The sequence below is a fragment of the Aquila chrysaetos genome, chromosome 5, assembly GCF_900496995.4.
Source record: "Aquila chrysaetos chrysaetos chromosome 5, bAquChr1.4, whole genome shotgun sequence".
Lineage (NCBI taxonomy): Eukaryota > Metazoa > Chordata > Aves > Accipitriformes > Accipitridae > Aquila > Aquila chrysaetos.
In genome coordinates this window covers 45,983,584-46,002,208 of record NC_044008.1, presented here as the reverse complement: position 1 = coordinate 46,002,208, position 18,625 = coordinate 45,983,584, and the positions used below count along the sequence as shown (strand labels likewise).

General features: G+C 38.2%; 1 protein-coding gene across 8 annotated transcripts in view; it reads left to right on the top strand.

Annotated features, from left to right (window-relative positions):
• Positions 1-18,625, top strand: part of LOC115342164 (myocardial zonula adherens protein) — an 84,595-nt gene that overhangs the window by 22,779 nt on the left and 43,191 nt on the right. For all 8 annotated transcript variants that reach the window (XM_030016113.2, XM_030016109.2, XM_030016111.2 and 5 more), the window contains 3 exons: positions 3,486-3,575; positions 13,083-13,241; positions 16,151-16,243. In XM_030016113.2, coding sequence (XP_029871973.1) covers positions 3,486-3,575; positions 13,083-13,241; positions 16,151-16,243 — 342 coding nt within the window. The remainder of the gene's footprint in view (positions 1-3,485; positions 3,576-13,082; positions 13,242-16,150; positions 16,244-18,625) is intronic.

The window sequence follows — 18,625 nt, the reverse complement described above, 5'->3', positions numbered from 1 at the left end:
ATTTCATTTCCATTTTAAGGCATCACTGTAGCAGTGTTTTCCTGTTGGAGGAGGCCTTGCTGCAATTTCCATGTGAGCCTGCTCATTCATTTGGTCAAGTAAACTTGCCGACAAATGGTACAGTGTGTTGTTTCTTCGGGAATAGCTGCATAGCGAGAACAGTATGGGTACAGTATTCATAATTGCTTCTGGAGGTTAGAGGCAAAAGCGGTGCCTGTTGTTTTTCCCTTTCAATCTCTATAGTGTTCTTGAATTTTAACAGATTAGTCTGTAGTTCTGTCCTTAGGTAGAGTGCATCATCTGTGGCCTAGGAGGAGCAGGAGTGAGTGGCTACTTTATACATTTGCTGCTGTTTCCCCAGGGATGCTGAGGAAGTCCTATTGTTATAAACAATAGCAAGAGTACAGCCTGTATAAGTTTGTCCTAGGGAGGAACTGGGTGGTACTTTGCCACTGCTGTACAAGCCTCACTGGGCATGACTTCAAGGCTGGAATCCTTAGATGATTGCCAGTGCCACCCTCTGTTTGGCATTTGCATGCAACAGACTGCAAAGTAAAGCATTAAAACTTTATTTTGTGTCAAAAATACTGCCAAAAATATGATAATGATTTGAGGTGTTTTAAAAGGAAGGAGTAAGTGTGGAAATGAGGAAGTGAGGGAAAAAAAGTGATTCGGGGGGATAATAGAGAAGGCAATGTGAAAAGAAAAGGGCAAGAAAAGCAGTTTAAATTATAACAACCCTTTGGTTGTACAATGGTTTTAGTCTCAACAGATTACTGTTATTAATTTATATTTCCAACCTAGTTGTTATGATTTGACTGCCATCTGTACTGGGCTTCTTTGATTTCCTTCATAGTAACCCCGTAACACATCAATCGCGGTAATGTGACAGGCAGTCGTGATTCACTAACTGGTATACAGGTACAGGGATAATTACTTATTTACAATCACTACACTGTGAATCTATAAGTATGTTGGCTATAATTAGTTGCGTACGGACTAACAGGGAAGCCATTTGCCAGCTTCAGAGAATCATACACAGCTCCATTTCTCCTAACTTAAAGTTGCTAGTGATTACCTGTTTTTATTTATTTGTGGTATTTTTCATGTTTTCTCCTAACAATCCTTTCATTCCTTTTAGTCCAGTTTTTCTTCGTTTGAAATCACTGTAAGAAAAAGTTGGCCTCATCTATCACTTTCTGCACAGCACAGCACAAATTCAGTTCAATTTCCTATTTATGGGTGTGGTCTTTGTTTGCCTACAGGGAGGAAAGCCAGACTGTTTCCCTTTTTGTTGTAAACAGGCATGTTTTAAGAGGAAAGAGCCTTGCTAAGCTAATGGGAAGAAAGAGCAGGGGGAAATGGAAATTAAATAGGTGAGAAAAGGTGGTATTAATTACCTTATGAATCAGCAAGCTCCAAAGTTGAGTTTATTATTAGTATATCTTGATAACTGACTTGTAAGCGGGAAGCACCTTCAGCTTCTGCAGTATATGGGGAGCGTTGGTGTTCTCAGAAGAACAAAGATAGCAGTCAAATCAGTGTGAAAAGCCACTGTGCAAGGATTCATAATTTTTAAATGCATTTCATTGTTTCAGATTTCTTTAGCAAACATGAAAGCATAACCTGCTTTTGTACTAAGTTTTGGGGGGTTTCTGTCACTTTCTCTGTGGCTTCTTGTTCTGTATTTGCTAGTATATGGCTGAATGATGAATTAACGGTGAGGAGCCCACTGCACAAAAAGTAGCCTCCACAGATGTGTCTAAAGAGTAGGTTATATTTCACCTTGACCTTATTATAGACTTCTTTTTTTTCTTTTTTCTAATTTATAATACAGACACAGCTCACATACTTTATAGAAACTTTATCTGTGTCTCAGGACACTATTCTTTATCGGTAGAAGGCCTTGCAGACCTAAAAGACAAAACTGAGAGAGGAAGATGAAAGGCAATACAAAGTAGCATTTTTTTAAGACAGTTGACAGTATACCATTAGTCTAAACATTGTTGATTTGTCATCTCAACAGATTTAAAGAAAGGCTGGAAGAAAAACAGTGAAGTTGCTGCAGATATTTGCAGGTGGTTCTTCTAATTGCTTTTGCTTGGGAAGAAGAAAAAGTTAAAGCTTGTTTGAAGAGTTGAAAAGTCTGTTGTTTGCAAACAGGGAAAACAGGAATCCTTCTTGTGATGCTGAAGAGCGGTGTTCTGATGAGGTCATGTTGTAAAGAGCCTTGAAAGTGAAGTCAAGTTAGCTTAATTGATATGAGAGACAGTTGGAAGAAGTGAATTATAAAACGGTAAATTTAGGGTCTATGAGAACGACTTTGCTGCTGTGTTCTGAATGCCTGTGAGCAGAACATGATTGCCATTTTCAAGGCAAAAGGAAGTGCTGTAATGAGTAAAAACATGAGCTGTGAGCTTGGGCAAGTGCAATGGAAAGGTGGCTTTCAGAGGGAGGGGACACATTCAGCATGACTGGAGGTAAGTATTTAGCAGAAACTGGAGAGATCTAGATCAGATGAGATGCTGGGCTATAGAAGAACAGTGGTGATGGTCCACAGTAATCATGAAAGAGATATTTTAGACATTTTGAGCAAGAGCTTTAAGAGGCCTGTTTGTTGTCAACAGCTGAGATTTCATGGGAAAGTATTGTGCAGCTTCAAATTTGGACAGACAAATTTTTCCTTTCATATTTGCTATGCTCTGTTTAGGACTTATAGTTGTTTTCCACAAAAACGTGTCATGAATAGGACTAAGACTGAAAGTTTTAAACAAGTTTCTTGTATGAAATGCATTGCTTTAAAAATATCGTTACACCAAAGATCTGTGAGGGAAAAGCAAGCCAAACTGCAACTGGGGATAGAAAGGTATCAACCCTGTTGGCCTGTTTCCTCAGCAAGAGAATGGCTTTTCTGAAATCAGATGGGAAACAATACCTCTTAAATTCTCTCTGAAGCATTTTGAAGCTTAGTTTTTACAAACAACTTGTATGTATCCGATTTCAGTAGTATTCCTATTCACATTCAGTGGAATTGCAGCGCTGAGGTATGCTTGGGTCAAATACTTAGATATATACTGAACAGAAAAGAGGTATTCACTCCAGAATACATTTTGTGTTTCTAAGTAATCCCTTTTGAAGATTAAATGTATGCTAAATCTGCAAACAAAACTGAGAAACTAGAAAACGGTGTTCATTGTTCTGTTATCTCAGCTCTCAATGTCATTTATGAGTGCATAAGAACATGTTGATTGAAATGGATTTTTGCTATTTCAGGCATGTAATTATGGGGATGCCCTTGAATTATTTCTTGCCAGCTAAAAACCCCTCCAACCTTTAAAAACATAATCTTTTGTCAGCCATGTGGCAGAAGGTAGAAAATAGTAAATTAAAACTTGAATGTTAGTACAGTTCATTCTGTAAAGCAAGTTATTAAAATAATTTTTTTAACATTTAAATCTAAAACCAAACATTTGTTTTTCTTTCAGATGAATGTCTGTAGGTTGCGCTTAACAGTACCACCTGATGAAGGCTCACAGCCTGAACAGGGAGCAAAGGAACCTGAAAGAAAGAAAAATGTAAGTTTTAAGAATCAAAGTTAAATTCTGTATAAACAAGGAGTAAATACTGCCATCCACAGAAGCTGGTATTAGTTGTTTTGTGAGCCCAAAACCCAGTCATCTTGGAAGACTGAAGAACATGTGGAAGCTAAGTCAGCTGTGAGCTTTGAGCCTGAGCCTCTTTGTTGGGGATAGCAAAAGTGCAGTAGTAGAGGAACAGCACAGAGATTGTAAGTGATTTGTGACTGAGGTACCTTTAAGACTTCATTATTTAATATCTATATATTAAAGAGTAGGAAACTGCTATCAAGAGCAGGGTCTTGCATTAAACAGGATCTTGATGCTCACCTGAAGGGGACTTTATGTTTCATGCAGGCTTAACAGTGTGCAAGATTTGAGCCTTAATGTGTATGGAAGCTGGCTTGCCTGGTATTTAAATGTTTTGCTGTGTTGGCTGATTTTGGTAATGGGTGATGTACTAATAAGAAATACAAAATAAAGAATTCAAGATTGTTGTGAAGTGAAAGTGATTTGAAGGTCATGTGCATAGAAGGGTTCAGAAGGGCAATTTTTTTTTAGAAGTAAGTAGCGTGCACACACAAAAAAATCTTACAGCTGCTTTGGTGCAGAAGCAGAACTTGTTCTTTAAGAGCTGTTTCAGACCAAGAGATGATGTTTAATTTGTCTGAAGGATGGAGACTAAAAAGGGAAGCTGGACAAGCTCCACAACTTCACATTTATACTTTGATAAACCAAAATCAGACAAGAAGTTGGCTAAGTTTACCAGACCCAGTGTCTGAATAGCAATATGACAATAGAAAGCAAAACAACAATAGGATTTATTTGAAATAATTTCTTAGTGGTACTCAGAAGCAAACGTAACTGTAAAATGACTCAAAGACATTTTAAAGCAATAAAAATAAATGCAAAGTAAAATGATCAAGATAAAGATTCCTTATCAGATATTTCTAATGCTGGAATCTTGTATACACTCCTCTGGCAGAGTAATAGGTCCTTGAGGATCTATAAATGTTACTTACAGAATGGATTAAAGAGGTCTTAATGCAAACTAAATTTGGGCCACCATTGAACAGCAATTAATTTTGTACAGAGGTGTTTAGTTGTAGCACTTGGAGTAGCTTCCCCCACCACTTGCTCTGTCAGTCTGTTGTCAGTTTATATCTGATTGCAGAAACCCTGAGCCTGGCCTAAACATATGGGCTCATTGCCCTCAGAGTAATGTAAGTTTGTTTTTGAGGATAGGTATTGACTCATGACTTACTCTACTGTGCTGAGCAGTGTAATAATAAGAAAGAAGTGTGAATGATAAGGGCTTGGACAATTTGTAGTGACTTTCTTATGTGACCAACTTTTTTCTCTGTGGCACCTTGTATTTAAGGAGAGCTGTATTTCCCCCATAATATAAGTAAGGGAAAGTGGGTTTTACATCAGAGAATGTTAAGGAGAGGATATGAAAGGTAATGAATACATTATCGGGCTCATCTTACATTCCAGTATATTGCACAGTGATTTTTAAGAGATGGGTCCTTTTTAGTTGAGACCAAAAAAAAAAAGGTATATGACTTAATTGTTGCACGTTCTGAGTAGTTTTCTAAAGTTCAGTGCTTTTACACAATTTAAAGACTTGTAGAAAGCATACATACAGCCTTCAGAGCTAGATGGGATCTAATTAGTCAATTTCATAGCAATTAAAAAACACAGAGTAATTGTGCCATCTACTTATGTTTTACAGTCTTTGCGTAATTAAAAAAAAATTGCCCTACAGATTGTGTAGTCATAGTCAATAGAAGTGGTGACAAAAAAATCACTGATCATGAACTGTTTTTTCCTCATGTCTCTAAAACAAGACAGTAATGTATTACCTGTAGATTTTTACTGTCTATGTAATGTATTGCTTTATGTATTTGAATTAGTTACACAGCAACTTAGAGTGCACACAGGACTCTTGACTAGTCATGCTGTGATACTTTTCTCTTACTGCAAAATTTAATTAAAAAAAAAAAGGCATCTCCTAAAAGCAGTGATCAGGTATCTCTGTGGATCCACCCATGTTCAACTGACTCCATGTTTCATTAACTGCTTAAAGCACTTTGAGAATAGCAGGTTTTACAAATGTTAGATAATCCTCACACAGTCTTATGAGAACTGTGCCCCCTTGGAAATAGGGATAATAGAGAGAAATTAGAGAAATGCTCAGTTTTCTGCCTTGCACTTTATAATTTAAGGTCAAAAATACAGCTTCAAGAATCAAATTTAACGGCAGATCTCTTGTATTAAGTATTAAGAAAATGGGAAAATAAAAAATGTTTGTTGTATTTAAAATATATTAGTGTGACTTACGGAAATGAACTGCAGGGGTGGCAGAGTCCCCATTACTGGAGGTTTTCAAGATGCAATAGGACAGGGTGCTAGATAATCTCAGCTAGGCTCCCCTTCCCACGAAAGGTTGAATCAGGTGATCTTTTGAGGTCCCTCCCAACCTGGGCTGTTCTATGTTCTATGATTGCACAGTTTTTGCTGGAGCACTCGGGCAGATCAGGGAGTCTGAGCGCCGCCAGGCGCTCTCCTGTTTGGGCAGGACAAGTGCTGAAGAGCAACAGACTCTTCCCTGCCTCTGCCTGCTCCTGGTGAGGGAGGAGAGTGGAGACCTTGCTGTGTCAAAGGGAATGCCAGAAAACTATAAATATACCATGGCGTGACATTTGGTTGTAATCTCCTCTTTCAAATCCTTCATTAGAAGGAGGTGATTCTGAGCTGCCCTAATGTGACATAGTGATGGTTTACTGACCATTTCCTACTTTTCTGTATCTTTCTGGGGCTCAGTACCATTAAGAGATGTTGCAGTTGCAAAATCAGCTAGTGAACTGCACAGAAGCTCTTAATAGTGCTCATCCTCCCAATAATTTTTTCTGGAGCTTGATGCCAGGTCAGAACTGATTCTCTATTGGTTGTGTTAGCTTAGCCTTTTTCATTGTAGACCAAGTTTAGCAGAAAATGTGTGCTGTGTTTCATTAAATCTGTATCACTGCATTAAGTTTCTAGATTGACTTTTTTATTGCTATACATCCATAAAATAAAAAAGAACCAGTGTAAGAGATTAAAACAAAGTGATGGAGCTGGGCAATTTTGTTGCAACAAAATTGCTGCAGGCACTACTGTACTAGGATGGCCTCTTCCCATCTTTTGTGAAAGGCTGGCAGATGGTACATACTTCGAAGTTGATCTCAAAAACTGAAGGGGGAGTGAGCCTGTGCTCCAGTGTGTCAGGTTGGATTTTTATATTCATATTTAGGCTATGATACCTTAAAAAAGTATATGAGAACTGAAGTCACAAGTCGAGGCTGGTTGGTTTGTTTGCTTTTTACAGGCTAAAAGCCTACTGCTAAGTATCTCTGAGTTGTTAGCACTTTAGGTAGGGAGAATCTGAAACTATCACGATTTTGTTCCATTACTTCTGTTCATGATAGACAATGGATGACAGTAGTGTGAGGCTGTTTACTTCACCATGAAGTACAAAGGAGTATTGTGCTCATCAGATTGTATGCAAAATCTGCATTTCCTGAAGCCTGCCTTGTCTTGCATAATAAAAGGCTACCAGACAATTGTATTGTCCCTGTTTGGGATTGAGCTTATTTTTATCCATCAGTCCCTTTCTTCACTGTCACGGCTAAATTTGGAAGTGTCATTGGAAGCTGCAGCTAGTCATTTGAGGGCAGAATATGGACATATGTATAGACAGATTTTTCTTTCTTTCATTTGGACACATGGACAAGAGAATGAAAATGAGATAACACTCTAGAAATTTGTGTCATTTGCCTGTCTTTGTGGCTTTCAACAGAGTTTGAACAGCATTTAGTCTTAAACTCTAGTTGGTACTTTGACTGTATATATCCTCAAACTCTTTAATTTTCTTATGTTTTTAAAGCACCACAACCAAGAGGTGAAACTCTCTTTGCTTCCTAAGCAGGAATACAGAAACATAGCAAACGTTTTTTTCCCCAGCAAAAAAGGAGGCTGTAAAGAAGCCAGAAGGGGAGTTTGCTCCTGTATGTGATGGAGAGAATCAGGCAGAAACTTGTGTCAGGCCTGGACCAAAGAATGAGAGTGCAATGAACGTGGGGCTGTTGTCCCAGATTCAATGAGCACAGTGTCTATTTTCTCTGCTGATCTGCTGCTGCCAGCCCACTCCCATCAGCATAGCAGAAGTTGTGTCATAACAAATGTGGTTCACGTGCAACAGGTGGCTGATGTTAACATTTCTCAGCCCCTCCAGCACTGATTGTTTGATTTTTTTTTACGTGTACTAATTAAGTGACACCTTAATTAAAAACAGTACTATATGAAAACCACAGAAAGAATTCCACTGGCTTCTGTGGTTACTGCTGTATTTGTTGTATCTTCTTTTCTTAGTGTATAAACATTGGTGTTCTGTGTACAGATTTCACTGATTAGATATGACTTTTTATAATGCCTGTCACTTTTGGTTTTTGAGATAGGCATCTAAATTCTACGTTTCAAGGAGCTTAAAAATTGGAATGTGTTAAACGATACTTCTTATTTAATGTCATGAATTTTCCCTATTTTAATACTATTTATGTATGAAACATCCATAAATGTTACATGAGTTTCATGGGCTGTAGAGGAATATGAAAAAACATAAAAACATAGCTAGCTTTTGTCAGAGCACAGTAACTTTCCTTGGTGAGCTCAATATTATAAATTTGTCATTTTACTGAACGGAAAATACGTAACCTAAGTAACAATGTGAATGTTCTGGTTCCTTGTATAACTAGTGAAAAAACAAAAGATAACTGGATATTTTAGAAAACTCTGGAATGTGGCAGTTGAGGAAAAGATAAAGCCTCGCTTAACTGACATAGTTCTGGTTAAAAGAAGAGTTTTTAGATGGTGTAGGTAAACAGAAGATCATGATTTAGCAAAATTTTAAGGCCATATGAGTTTGTTTATAAACCAGAATTGTGCTAATCATTAAATTAGATGTCCGGTTTTATCTCTTCTGTGCTTCTGCTTCCAATTTTGGGAGAAATTATAAAGTATGGGGGTATCTGACTTCCATTTCAAAGAGTGACGGAGATAGATTAGGTAGCAAATCATCCCTCAGTGTTGTTTACATAATGCCAGTAAAACCATGGGCAATTCAAAAAGCAGCTAACAACTTATATGTAGGGTTTGGTTTTACACTGTCTTTGCTTCATCTGTTTCATGCTACTTGTACTACTTCCTTGGACAGAGACATAAGCAGGATGAATGGCAATTATCAAGACTTTTGCAACCTTGGGGTGTAGGCTTCAGTTTTAAATATTTATGAATTAAGTAAACATAGTCTGCATTTCTTTAGTACAGCTGTGTGATCACACCAAGTGCAACGTGACTGTTGTTGCAACATAGGCAAAGCGTGTTCCTGGAAGCTGCTGTAGTATTCAGGTGCATCAGCATGATATCTTCTTGCTGTTACCTTGGATGGTCATATAACTGACTATACGTACAAAGAAATATTCACAAATTGCTTAAGATAAGCCTGCCTTTTCAGATCAGCAGCTCAAATTAGAAGGGATTTTGAGCACGATTTGGGGCAACAACTGCGCTTGTTCCAGTGCAGCAAGTGCGTAGGCAGGTGGGGAGTGAGAACTTCCCTGTACTCTGGAGCTGGCTCATATTTTGATCTTAAATAGCAATGGTTAACTAATCTAACAAAACCTTTCATCTTCAAGCACTTTTCTAGTTAGCTTTACAGTATTTACTTGCTCCTAAATACTTGCATGTATTTACTTACTCTGTTATCATCACTGAGATACCTCACTGCCAGTCAGAGTGGAGACAGGTGAGGACCTTCTCAGAAAACTGTCTGAGTTCTGAGAGTGGATACGTATGGGACATAGAGGAAAACCATAAAAATTATTTGACTTAAAAAACATTCTGTAGATCTTGGAGATGTGGAAAATCTGGGATTTGTGGAAGAGGAAGCATGGGAGAGAGAGGACATGACAGAGGAAGAACAGAGGACAAGGCAGAAAAGGAAAAAGGGAGAAAAATAAAAACAAAGGTGGGTGGAAGTAGCTTAAGAGAGGAGACAAACTGGCAGAAAGTATACTTGATGCAGACTTAGTCTTGCAGTTCCATGGAGCAATTTGAGAACTGAGCCATTCAGCAAGGCCTCCTTTAGAGGCAAAGGTGTATTAAAAAAATAGTCAACAAGCGAAGCAACCCGTCCACCTCTCAACCCTGCATTGAGCAAAGTTTCCTGATTGTAACCCTTCCTCTAAGAGGAGACTGCATCAGGTTAGCTCTTTTTTGTCAGGACATATGCTGAACCCTGAAACAAGTGGTCATTGAGTGGAAATTAAGTTACCCACCAGAGAAAAGGGGGAGTAGAAGGTAAGCATAGCTGGAATACAACAGCAAGGAAAAAGACTAGAGAAATATGAGAGCAGTTATTTGCATAGCTGTTGGTTCACACAGCTTTAAATCAAGCAAGAACTGTACTGAAATTTTAACAGGTGCTTGCCTGGGAATTGTGATACGAAGGAGGAATAAGAAGGGGGTAAAAGCAATATCCTGTATTTTAAGTAGGACATAGTAGGACTGGAACACTCAACAGATGATGGAGATTCTTTTAATCTTCTGAAAGAGAAGTGACAAAGGCATCTTGGGAGGCTTTTGCAAATATAGACAACAGGCAAGTTTAGCATTGTTGCAAGAGACATGTCACCAGTCTGGCTTTGTGCATACTTAATCCTGCATGTAGTGCCCATTATGATGTAAATTTAAGTCTGTTCGGCTGTGAAATATGTAAGTGCCATGAGTGAATCTCCAGCTGCAAACCCATTGGTCTGAATTTGTTGGTCTTAGAGGGGAAAAAAAATCCTTCAAAACATTCCTTAGGAATGTGTTTATAATATTCTAAAAATAAGGAACTTGATCATAATTTTCTTACAGAGCTCTGCAAACAGCACTATAAACAATTCTGCTAATGTTTCAGGGCACAAAGGATCTTCATAGTTTCTGGTTTTCAGCTGTTCAGCTTGTAAAAAATGAACGATCATGTGTAAAGGGTATGGATTTATGAATTCAGTGTCTGGTGCCTTAGTAACTTCTAAACAATCAAAGTGATTATTTATTTGGTTATCAGGAAGATGGAAACTTGGAGGTAATCCCTTTATCCAGATGCAGGGGAGGAGCTGTGATGAAACTATCAAAGAAACTGTACAACCCTGGAAGCAAACAAACACACAAAAGTTTTGAGTTATGTCCCCATCTAGTTTCTGCGTTTTCTCTACTCTCAAAAAATCAGGTGTGAGGTTTTTGTTTGTGTGCATCCAACAGCAAAACAAAACCCCCAATAATACATAATTATGAAACTTCTGATTAGCAGGATATGAAGCTTTGCATATAATGTTTTCAAAGTGCAAAATGCTATCATGTGTAGGTAGGGGTGGTTGCCCAGTGTTTTTCCATTAAGTGGTTTTAAGGCTTTCTTTTTAAATGATTGCTTATAGCTTTGTTGTTCTTTGCCTGAAACATTCTTTATCAGGCGTCTGCTCTGTGATTGTTCCCCTCCCAGCCCTGCACACACACACCCAGAGCTTCAGCAAAATGGTTAAGCTATTAATAATACGGTAAAGGAAAATGTGTAGGATTTACAACGTTGAGAAAATCTGTCAGTGCCGTGCAGGAGGGACACAATATAAATAAATGACCCATTCTTCTTAATGCAAGTAGATTTTTCTGTTCATTTTTCTCTTACCCAAAGAAGTATTTATTCTTACACTGCCACCATAGTCGTGTTAGTTTGGCTGCTAAAAACTGGAAGTGCTACTGCTTTAGACTGCGGATGCTATCATCACTGTCTGTCATGGTAAGGACTGGAGACTCTCTAGGATGCAGCTGCAGATGGGTATAAGATGCTGAGCTTCATCTCTTCCAGCCTCTGTTTGGTGTCAAAGAGAGTATTTAGATTCTGCTTCGACTCTTAATTTAGTAAAGAATCTCAAAGTTTGTTGGTTTTCATACAGTGCCATTACTGAACAACAAAAAAACCCCAAACATATTCTAAGGTCAATGTAGTAAATATTCTCAATTTTACCCATATCCTGGTATGTCTAGTGTGAGAAAGAAAATTCAGTAAAATTATCTATAACTGATTCGTCCCCAGCACTGGCCTTTTAAAAACAACATGCAAAGCTAAGCAGTAACATCTGTATTTCCAAGATTGCATCTTTCCAACTTTCTATTCAGAAATAATCTAATTTTAGGTTCCTAGTTTGCAAATATTCAAAGTTAGGTAAGAATATTTTTTTCCCTTCTTTTTAAAAAGTCATAATGTGGATGTCTTCATCTAAGCTAGTTGTTTAAATTCTTTGTAATCAGGAAGAGAAATTAGTACTTCTGGAGACTGACTCATTTCAGATGATTGTTACAGGGTGTTTCTCTGGGTCGATTAGGAGGGAGGCTAGGTGAGTAGTCAGGTCAGGTGGTTACATCTGACCTTGCAGATATTTATTTACATGCTGAGGGAAATGATTCCTACTGTTTACATGAATATTTTTCTTACTAAGTGTATTGATGAGATGAATAAGAGGAGTCTGTTGCAAGGAGTGCCTTAAAGTAAGATACACAATTAATACAAGTACATTTTACAAATTTCTGCAGATCGTTAAAATAACAAATGTAGGCACTTTTAAAGAGCCTTTCTATTTACCTGTCAAGACCTGATTTCAAAGTTTTATCCTCCTGCAATTGTTCATAACACTGGAACACCCACATGAATGCTGTTTCATAGCTTTGCTTGGGCTCTTACAATGTCAGTTGTACAACTTCTATAAGAGAAATGCAGCCCTGAAATGAATATTTGATTGCTTTGGAGGTCCTTAGTTAGTTTTAAATGCAAACTGAAATTCTACTTTGTTTATCTCCAAGATAGACAGATACTTTTTGAGCTCTGTTTAAGGAACCTTGCCTAAAATGTTTTAATTTCAGAGAACTTTCTAAAATTTTTCATTAAACTTGTGAATTTTTATATTTCCTACAGAAGGGAGTTTGGGGAGTGAGGGGCAATTCTGTGGTTGCAAGAGTTTAAAGGGAACTGTGAGAGCTGACAATGCTCTGGAAGAATGCAGAAAAGTGGCATCTGTTGGTGAATGAAAATAAGCCAGGATAACTTTTTCTCTCACATGCCTTTACCTCTCCTTGCACAAATCCAATCTGTTGTCTCTAGCTGTACCTGTATCACTTCCATTAAAGCCAGTGGAAATTAGATATCTCTATCATCTCTATCAATTATAAACTGGTCATTGATCTTTCCAAAAACATGAGGGTTGACAGTTTGGCCCCAAAACATTTGGGAACTAGTGTTCTTAGGTACTGTTGTGCTTTCAGTATAGTTGGCTGTCTCTCCTGACCCTATGTTACTGTTTTTTTGTTTCTTATTTTTTTATTCTAGTACTGATTTAAAAATAACTTTTTTTTTTTTTTCCTACTTTTAAGGAGCTCTACCATGTACCAAATGGCATGTCTCCAGGGAAGCTCTCTCATGGGATGGTGTATGGCGTTGTGCACAGAACTGACAACAACCATCAGAGAGAAATGGTGGTTTATGGGTGGTCAGCTGATCAGCTGAAAGAGGAGATGAATTACATTAAAGAAGTGAGTTATGCTTTCAGCCTCAAAATTTGACAAATATCCTTTCCATATATTCATGTAGAGCTGTGAGTGTATATGGGACGACTGACACCTAGCCCAACACCTGAATTTGAATTGGGCACCTACTCTGAAGCTAAAGGCTTGCCTTGTTAGTATTTGAGTTGGAAAAAAAGCATGCTATATAGCTGGGAACTGTGTGGTCCAGACTCAGGGCCTCTGTGCCAAGTGGTACTCATTAATGCTTGCTGACTGGGCTACAGCTGGGCAAGCAAACTGCCAAACAGATCTTGGGGTTCCTGTCCTGAAGCCTTCATAATTTCAAATGTGATACAGAAGAAACTATGTAAGCAGACACCTAAAAGGATAAACTCTCTCCTCTCTTCCCCTGCTTTAAACCCCCCAGTTTTGAAAAGGCTCCTAAATTAGGTGACATAGTAAAATCACTTGAGTTTATTTTGGGGCAGCCTTAAAATAGTCAGCCTAATAAGGGTGACTTTGTACTACTTTCTCTGTGTATGTTCATTTATCGTAATTGGCAGAAGCTGTCCTGAGAGAAAAAAAATGCGTTTCTGATGCTGCTGGTTTCTGTGCTTGAAACTCAGCATCTCTTTGCCTGTCAGTCCCTGGCTCTCAGACTTACTTTGACAATAACCCCCTAAATAGCCCAGGGCAACTAATTTGACCTTCTCTTTCCATCCACCTTCACCACCCGGGAGGCTATTGGTCAATGGTTATCAGTGTTACACTGATTCAAGTGCAAACTGAGTTGATATAAAAGGGAGGAACACCGAGTCAAGCCAGCAGTGTAAAAGACTGTAATTATGTGTGCTCTTAACATCTGCCTGGTCCTACCTATCAGCACTTGCTTCTCTCCCTTATTACTCACAGTTTGTTAGCTCCCAGCATTCACCGCTCTCAAGTTCCTGCACTCACAGTTAGGGTATGTCACTACTGCAGTGCAGGCGAGGCACTCGAGCTGCCTTGGCTGCTGGTTGTCTGCCCGGGTAGCTTATCTACCCTGCTGGGGTGGTGTCAGGGGATGGGTGAATTGGCAGGCGGCAGGTCCAGCTCCCCGGGCTGTGCTGTTTCTGGTACCTGGCGCAGATCGCTTGCGCTGGGACCATCTCCCTGCCCTTTCCTGTTCACAGCCGGCTTGTGGCATGGAGGGACACGTCAGACCAGGTGAACTGCGTGTCTTGCGTATGTGTTCAGGGTCCTGATCCTTTCAGGAAAAAGTGGCAAAGATGTGGGAAGAGATGTACTGGCCCTTGCTCTCCCATCTTCTGGAAGCTGTGCTGAGCTATGCTGATTTGTGAACTTTGGTCTGCCAGATAAGTTTCATCTCTAAAAGTAGAGTCTTAAATAAGAGTCCTCGGCTTGTGCCACGTGTATGCTGACTTAAATAGACCAGAAATGATGGGCCACGTCAGAAGTGCTGATAGTTTCCTCTGTATCTGAGTCAAATTTGCACCTTGCAAGAGCAGGGTGTGTGCATGCGTGTGCGTGCTTATGTGTGGGTGGGGACAGGGCAAGGGGTGCTTTCCCGAGGTGAAGTGCTGGAGTCAGCTTCCTTCCATGTTTCTCATCCTAAAGGGAGCATGTAGTTTGGGGTAAGCTTGTGCCTACTCCTTGCATAGATTTGATGGCCAATGCCCCTCTTTCTAGGCGGGAGTGGGTATACTGCAGAGCTGCTAGAAACATCCCCTCTTGTATAAGGCCCTACTAATGTTTTCCCCTCGCTCCTTCCCCAAGCCTATGCAGAGAAGAGGTAAGCTAACAGCCCTAGATTGTCTGCAGTCAGTCTGTGTTTGATGGGGTGGGGAGTTTGAATTACGTAGCTGGAAGGTAGACTGTAGGCAGATATTTTACTATCGTTTACAATGTGTGCTCTTGAGAAGACTGGTTCTGTGCATGATTGCAATGGCATGTAAACCCAAGTGGCTTCCAGCATGCTTTTTTTCTTTTCTTTTTTTTCTTTTCTTTTTTCTTCTTTTTTTGTGTTTTTGGTTGCGTTTATTTTTTTCGTTGATTTCTTTATTGGGTTCTGGGGATGTTGTGTAGGGTGGTTTTATTTTCGGTTGCTTTTGATTGTCGGTGTCTTTTTCTTTTGTAGGGGGTCTTTGGTTTCTGTTTCTTTTTCTTTTCGTTTTTCTTTTTTTTCTTTTCTTTTTTCTTTTCTTTTTTCTTTTCTTTTTCTTTTCTTTTTCTTTTTTCTTTTCTTTTTTCTTTTCTTTCTTTTTCTTTTCTTTTTTCTTTTCTTTTTTCTTTTCTTTTTTCTTTTCTTTTTTTTCTTTTCTTTTTTTTCTTTTCTTTTTTTTTTTCAGAAAGACAAGGTATAATTTACATCTGTAGTTCTTAAATAAAATTATATTGAGTACTCTGTTCTTCAGATTTGAAATCGCATTGGTAATTTTATGCTAATACATTGTTTAGCTGGATAGGAGCCTAAAAGTCCAAAATTAAAGGGTTTATCCTCAAGGGATACTCAGGGAAAACTAATTAACCACTTTAAAAAGTACGCAGGTGTATTAAATCCATGTGTGGATGCTTTTTTTCGGAAAGAAAACATTATGTGCTCAAATTAATTTTAATTCATTTAGTAAGGTTAGAATGAGTTACAGATAATTTAATTGAAATTCATTATTTAAATTATTAATTTACAAGTGTTTACATGTGTACAGAGAAGTTTGGAATTACTCAGAGATGTTTATTCATGTCAGCCCTACATAGACAAGTCTTGAGACTTAAGTTTTTGTCTTGTTTTTGAGAGTAAATTGCTGTTGATGAAAAGGTAGATTAATAACGGAAATTACTGAAAGTAACAATGAAGGACATAAAAAAAAAATCACGTCCTAGTATAAACAGTATCATCAATAAGTTTGATAAAGGCATTTTATTTTTTCTGACACCAGGTGAGAGCAACTCTCGAAAAAGTAAGAAAGAAAATGTACGGTGAATATGATGAAATGAAACGAAAAATACAGCAGCTTACAAATGAACTGAAAGTAAGTATACATTCATTTGCAGGGAAAGCATATGAGCATAAGTGCCCCAGTGTTATCTAGAAACTTTTTGTGCTTCAGCAGAACAGAAGTAGTTTCTCAAACCGCTCCAGTTCATTGTTTTATGTGACATCTATACTTTTCTTTCTTTATTTATTTTTCCCTCCAGGAAGGTAAAGTAGGACAGGGATGCTTTTGCATATGGAATTACTAATTGCCTGCTTCTTGGAAATAAAAGAATGATCTTTAGAGCATTGTCTGTGTGTATTGACAATTAGTGGAGATCTTTGTACCAGTAAGCTGCCAGGTGAATTGAATAAATAACTTACATAATTAGGAGTAACATGCAACTTAGTTGGTGTCATTTCAACAGGCTTTGCTCTGTTTTACTGACTTAATTGTTTAGACACTGTAGTAAAAGAGGTAGCAATATTCTTCAGTATTAAAGTGCTTGACAGTTCTAGAAATTACTTGCCTTTTGGTTCTTGATTGAGCCTTTCAGTGGTCATTTGATGACCTTTCTTTCTTCTGACATGCTGCTTTAGCAATAAAAGCTACTGCAGTCTGTAGAAGCATCCTTCATAATAAACTGCTAAGTTCTTTTGGTCCAAAAAATCTCCCTGAAAACTTGCTGTGGGTTTTGTATTCAACATTGTTTTTCACAGCCCTGGTTCAGATGAAGCTTTGGCAATTAAACTGTATCCAGACTTCAAGGGACTGGGACCCTGACTTGTGCCCTTCTGCCATCCTCATTCGGAGGCTGTCAGTTCCCTGCATGCTCCATTATGTATAAAGATCAGAACTTGCTGTTAAACTGGTATTTTTATTCTGTGGCAACTAGTCTCAAAAAAACAACAAAAAAAATCACCCTGACTTGAGAGGAGGAGGGAGAGAAAACTGCACTTCTGTAAACTGTGTTAAATAGTCTTAATGATGCCAACAAGGTGAGTCTCCCACCCAGTATGCATGCAGGCAAATGCTGATTCAGATGTCGTTTTGTTGCCTTTGCTGCTGATCCTTACTGAATAGCAGTGGTGATATTCTGCACTTCCAGATCTTCTGTCAGACCTGTGGAAATCCTGCATGAGTCTGAACATCTCTCTTAATTAAGGGTTTCTGACCAGCTCTGACAGAATGTCTAGTTCTGCAGCAAATTAGCAGTTTATGAAGCACTCCTTCTGACATAAATGGCACATTATAAGACAACCCCCCCCCCTTTTTTAATATTTTAGACTGCCTGAAAGAAAGCACAAGTGTTGTTCTACCTAATAATATATGCTTTTGTTTGTTTGTTTGTTTGCTTTGGTTTCTGTTTTTAGTTTTACATGACTGCCATCTTTCACGCTATTTGGGGATCCTGTTTAAAATCCTTTATATACTCTTTGCTTCAGCTTTAAATCACTGTGCTTTTTCCCCATCAATTTCCAGGACTACTTATTGCTCATAAAGTTTGTTTGAAATTTGTAGTTCCAATATCCTGCCCTGAGCAGTATGCTTCTTCATACAAGTTCTTATCTTGTAACTTTCTTAATCCATCCAAAGCATTTCTGCTTTTCTTTGTTTGTTTGTTTTTACATGAACACACGTTTATATAGGGTTAACAGTAACTTCTGCTCCCTATGCTGACCTAATCTGTGTATGACTTGGTTAGTAAACACTCATTGTTCTCCATATCAGTCCCTAGTGTTCTTATGTTTTTACAAAGAAACAAATCTGGTCTATCTAAGAATGTGAGTTGGGCTGGCCTGCATTAGTAACATTTTTTTTCTCTTTATTATTGGATGGTTCATAATTATTTACACTGTTTGGGTTTTGGTCTCTTCTTAAATGATGTAATTTTTTGCCTTTTTTTTACCCCTCCAGTTTTTAAGCGCGTTTGTGTACATAACAGAATATGACATATTTTCATACAACAAAGCGCTCTGCTGACTTCTTCTACCTGCTTCGTATTGTTTCATCCTTAAGTTTTCTTGATGTTGCTTCTTTACATACCTGATTAGTCAGTTCCTTCTTAGTTAAGGCTATTCTACAGTTCACCCAAACCTTTCTAGATTTCTTCATTTCTTGCATTCTTCTGCTTTTCATTCTGTGACTTTTTACAATCTGCCCACTCTGTGTATATAAACCAAATAGACATCCGACAAGTGTCCTCTTGTCCTTTCAAAAAGAGCAGCTTTTACAGTGATTACAGACTAGCAATAAACATAGATACTTGTGCCTTATTTCTGTTAGCGTATTTGGATACTAAGTTTTGTTTGTTTGTTTTTGAGGTGCAAGAATATGGTTTGAGGCCTGTATATTTTAAGCATCCTAGTACTGTGAAAATTAACCATGGGGTCTTTCTCTTCCGTAGTTCCCTCTGAAAGAATAGATAAACTTAATCAT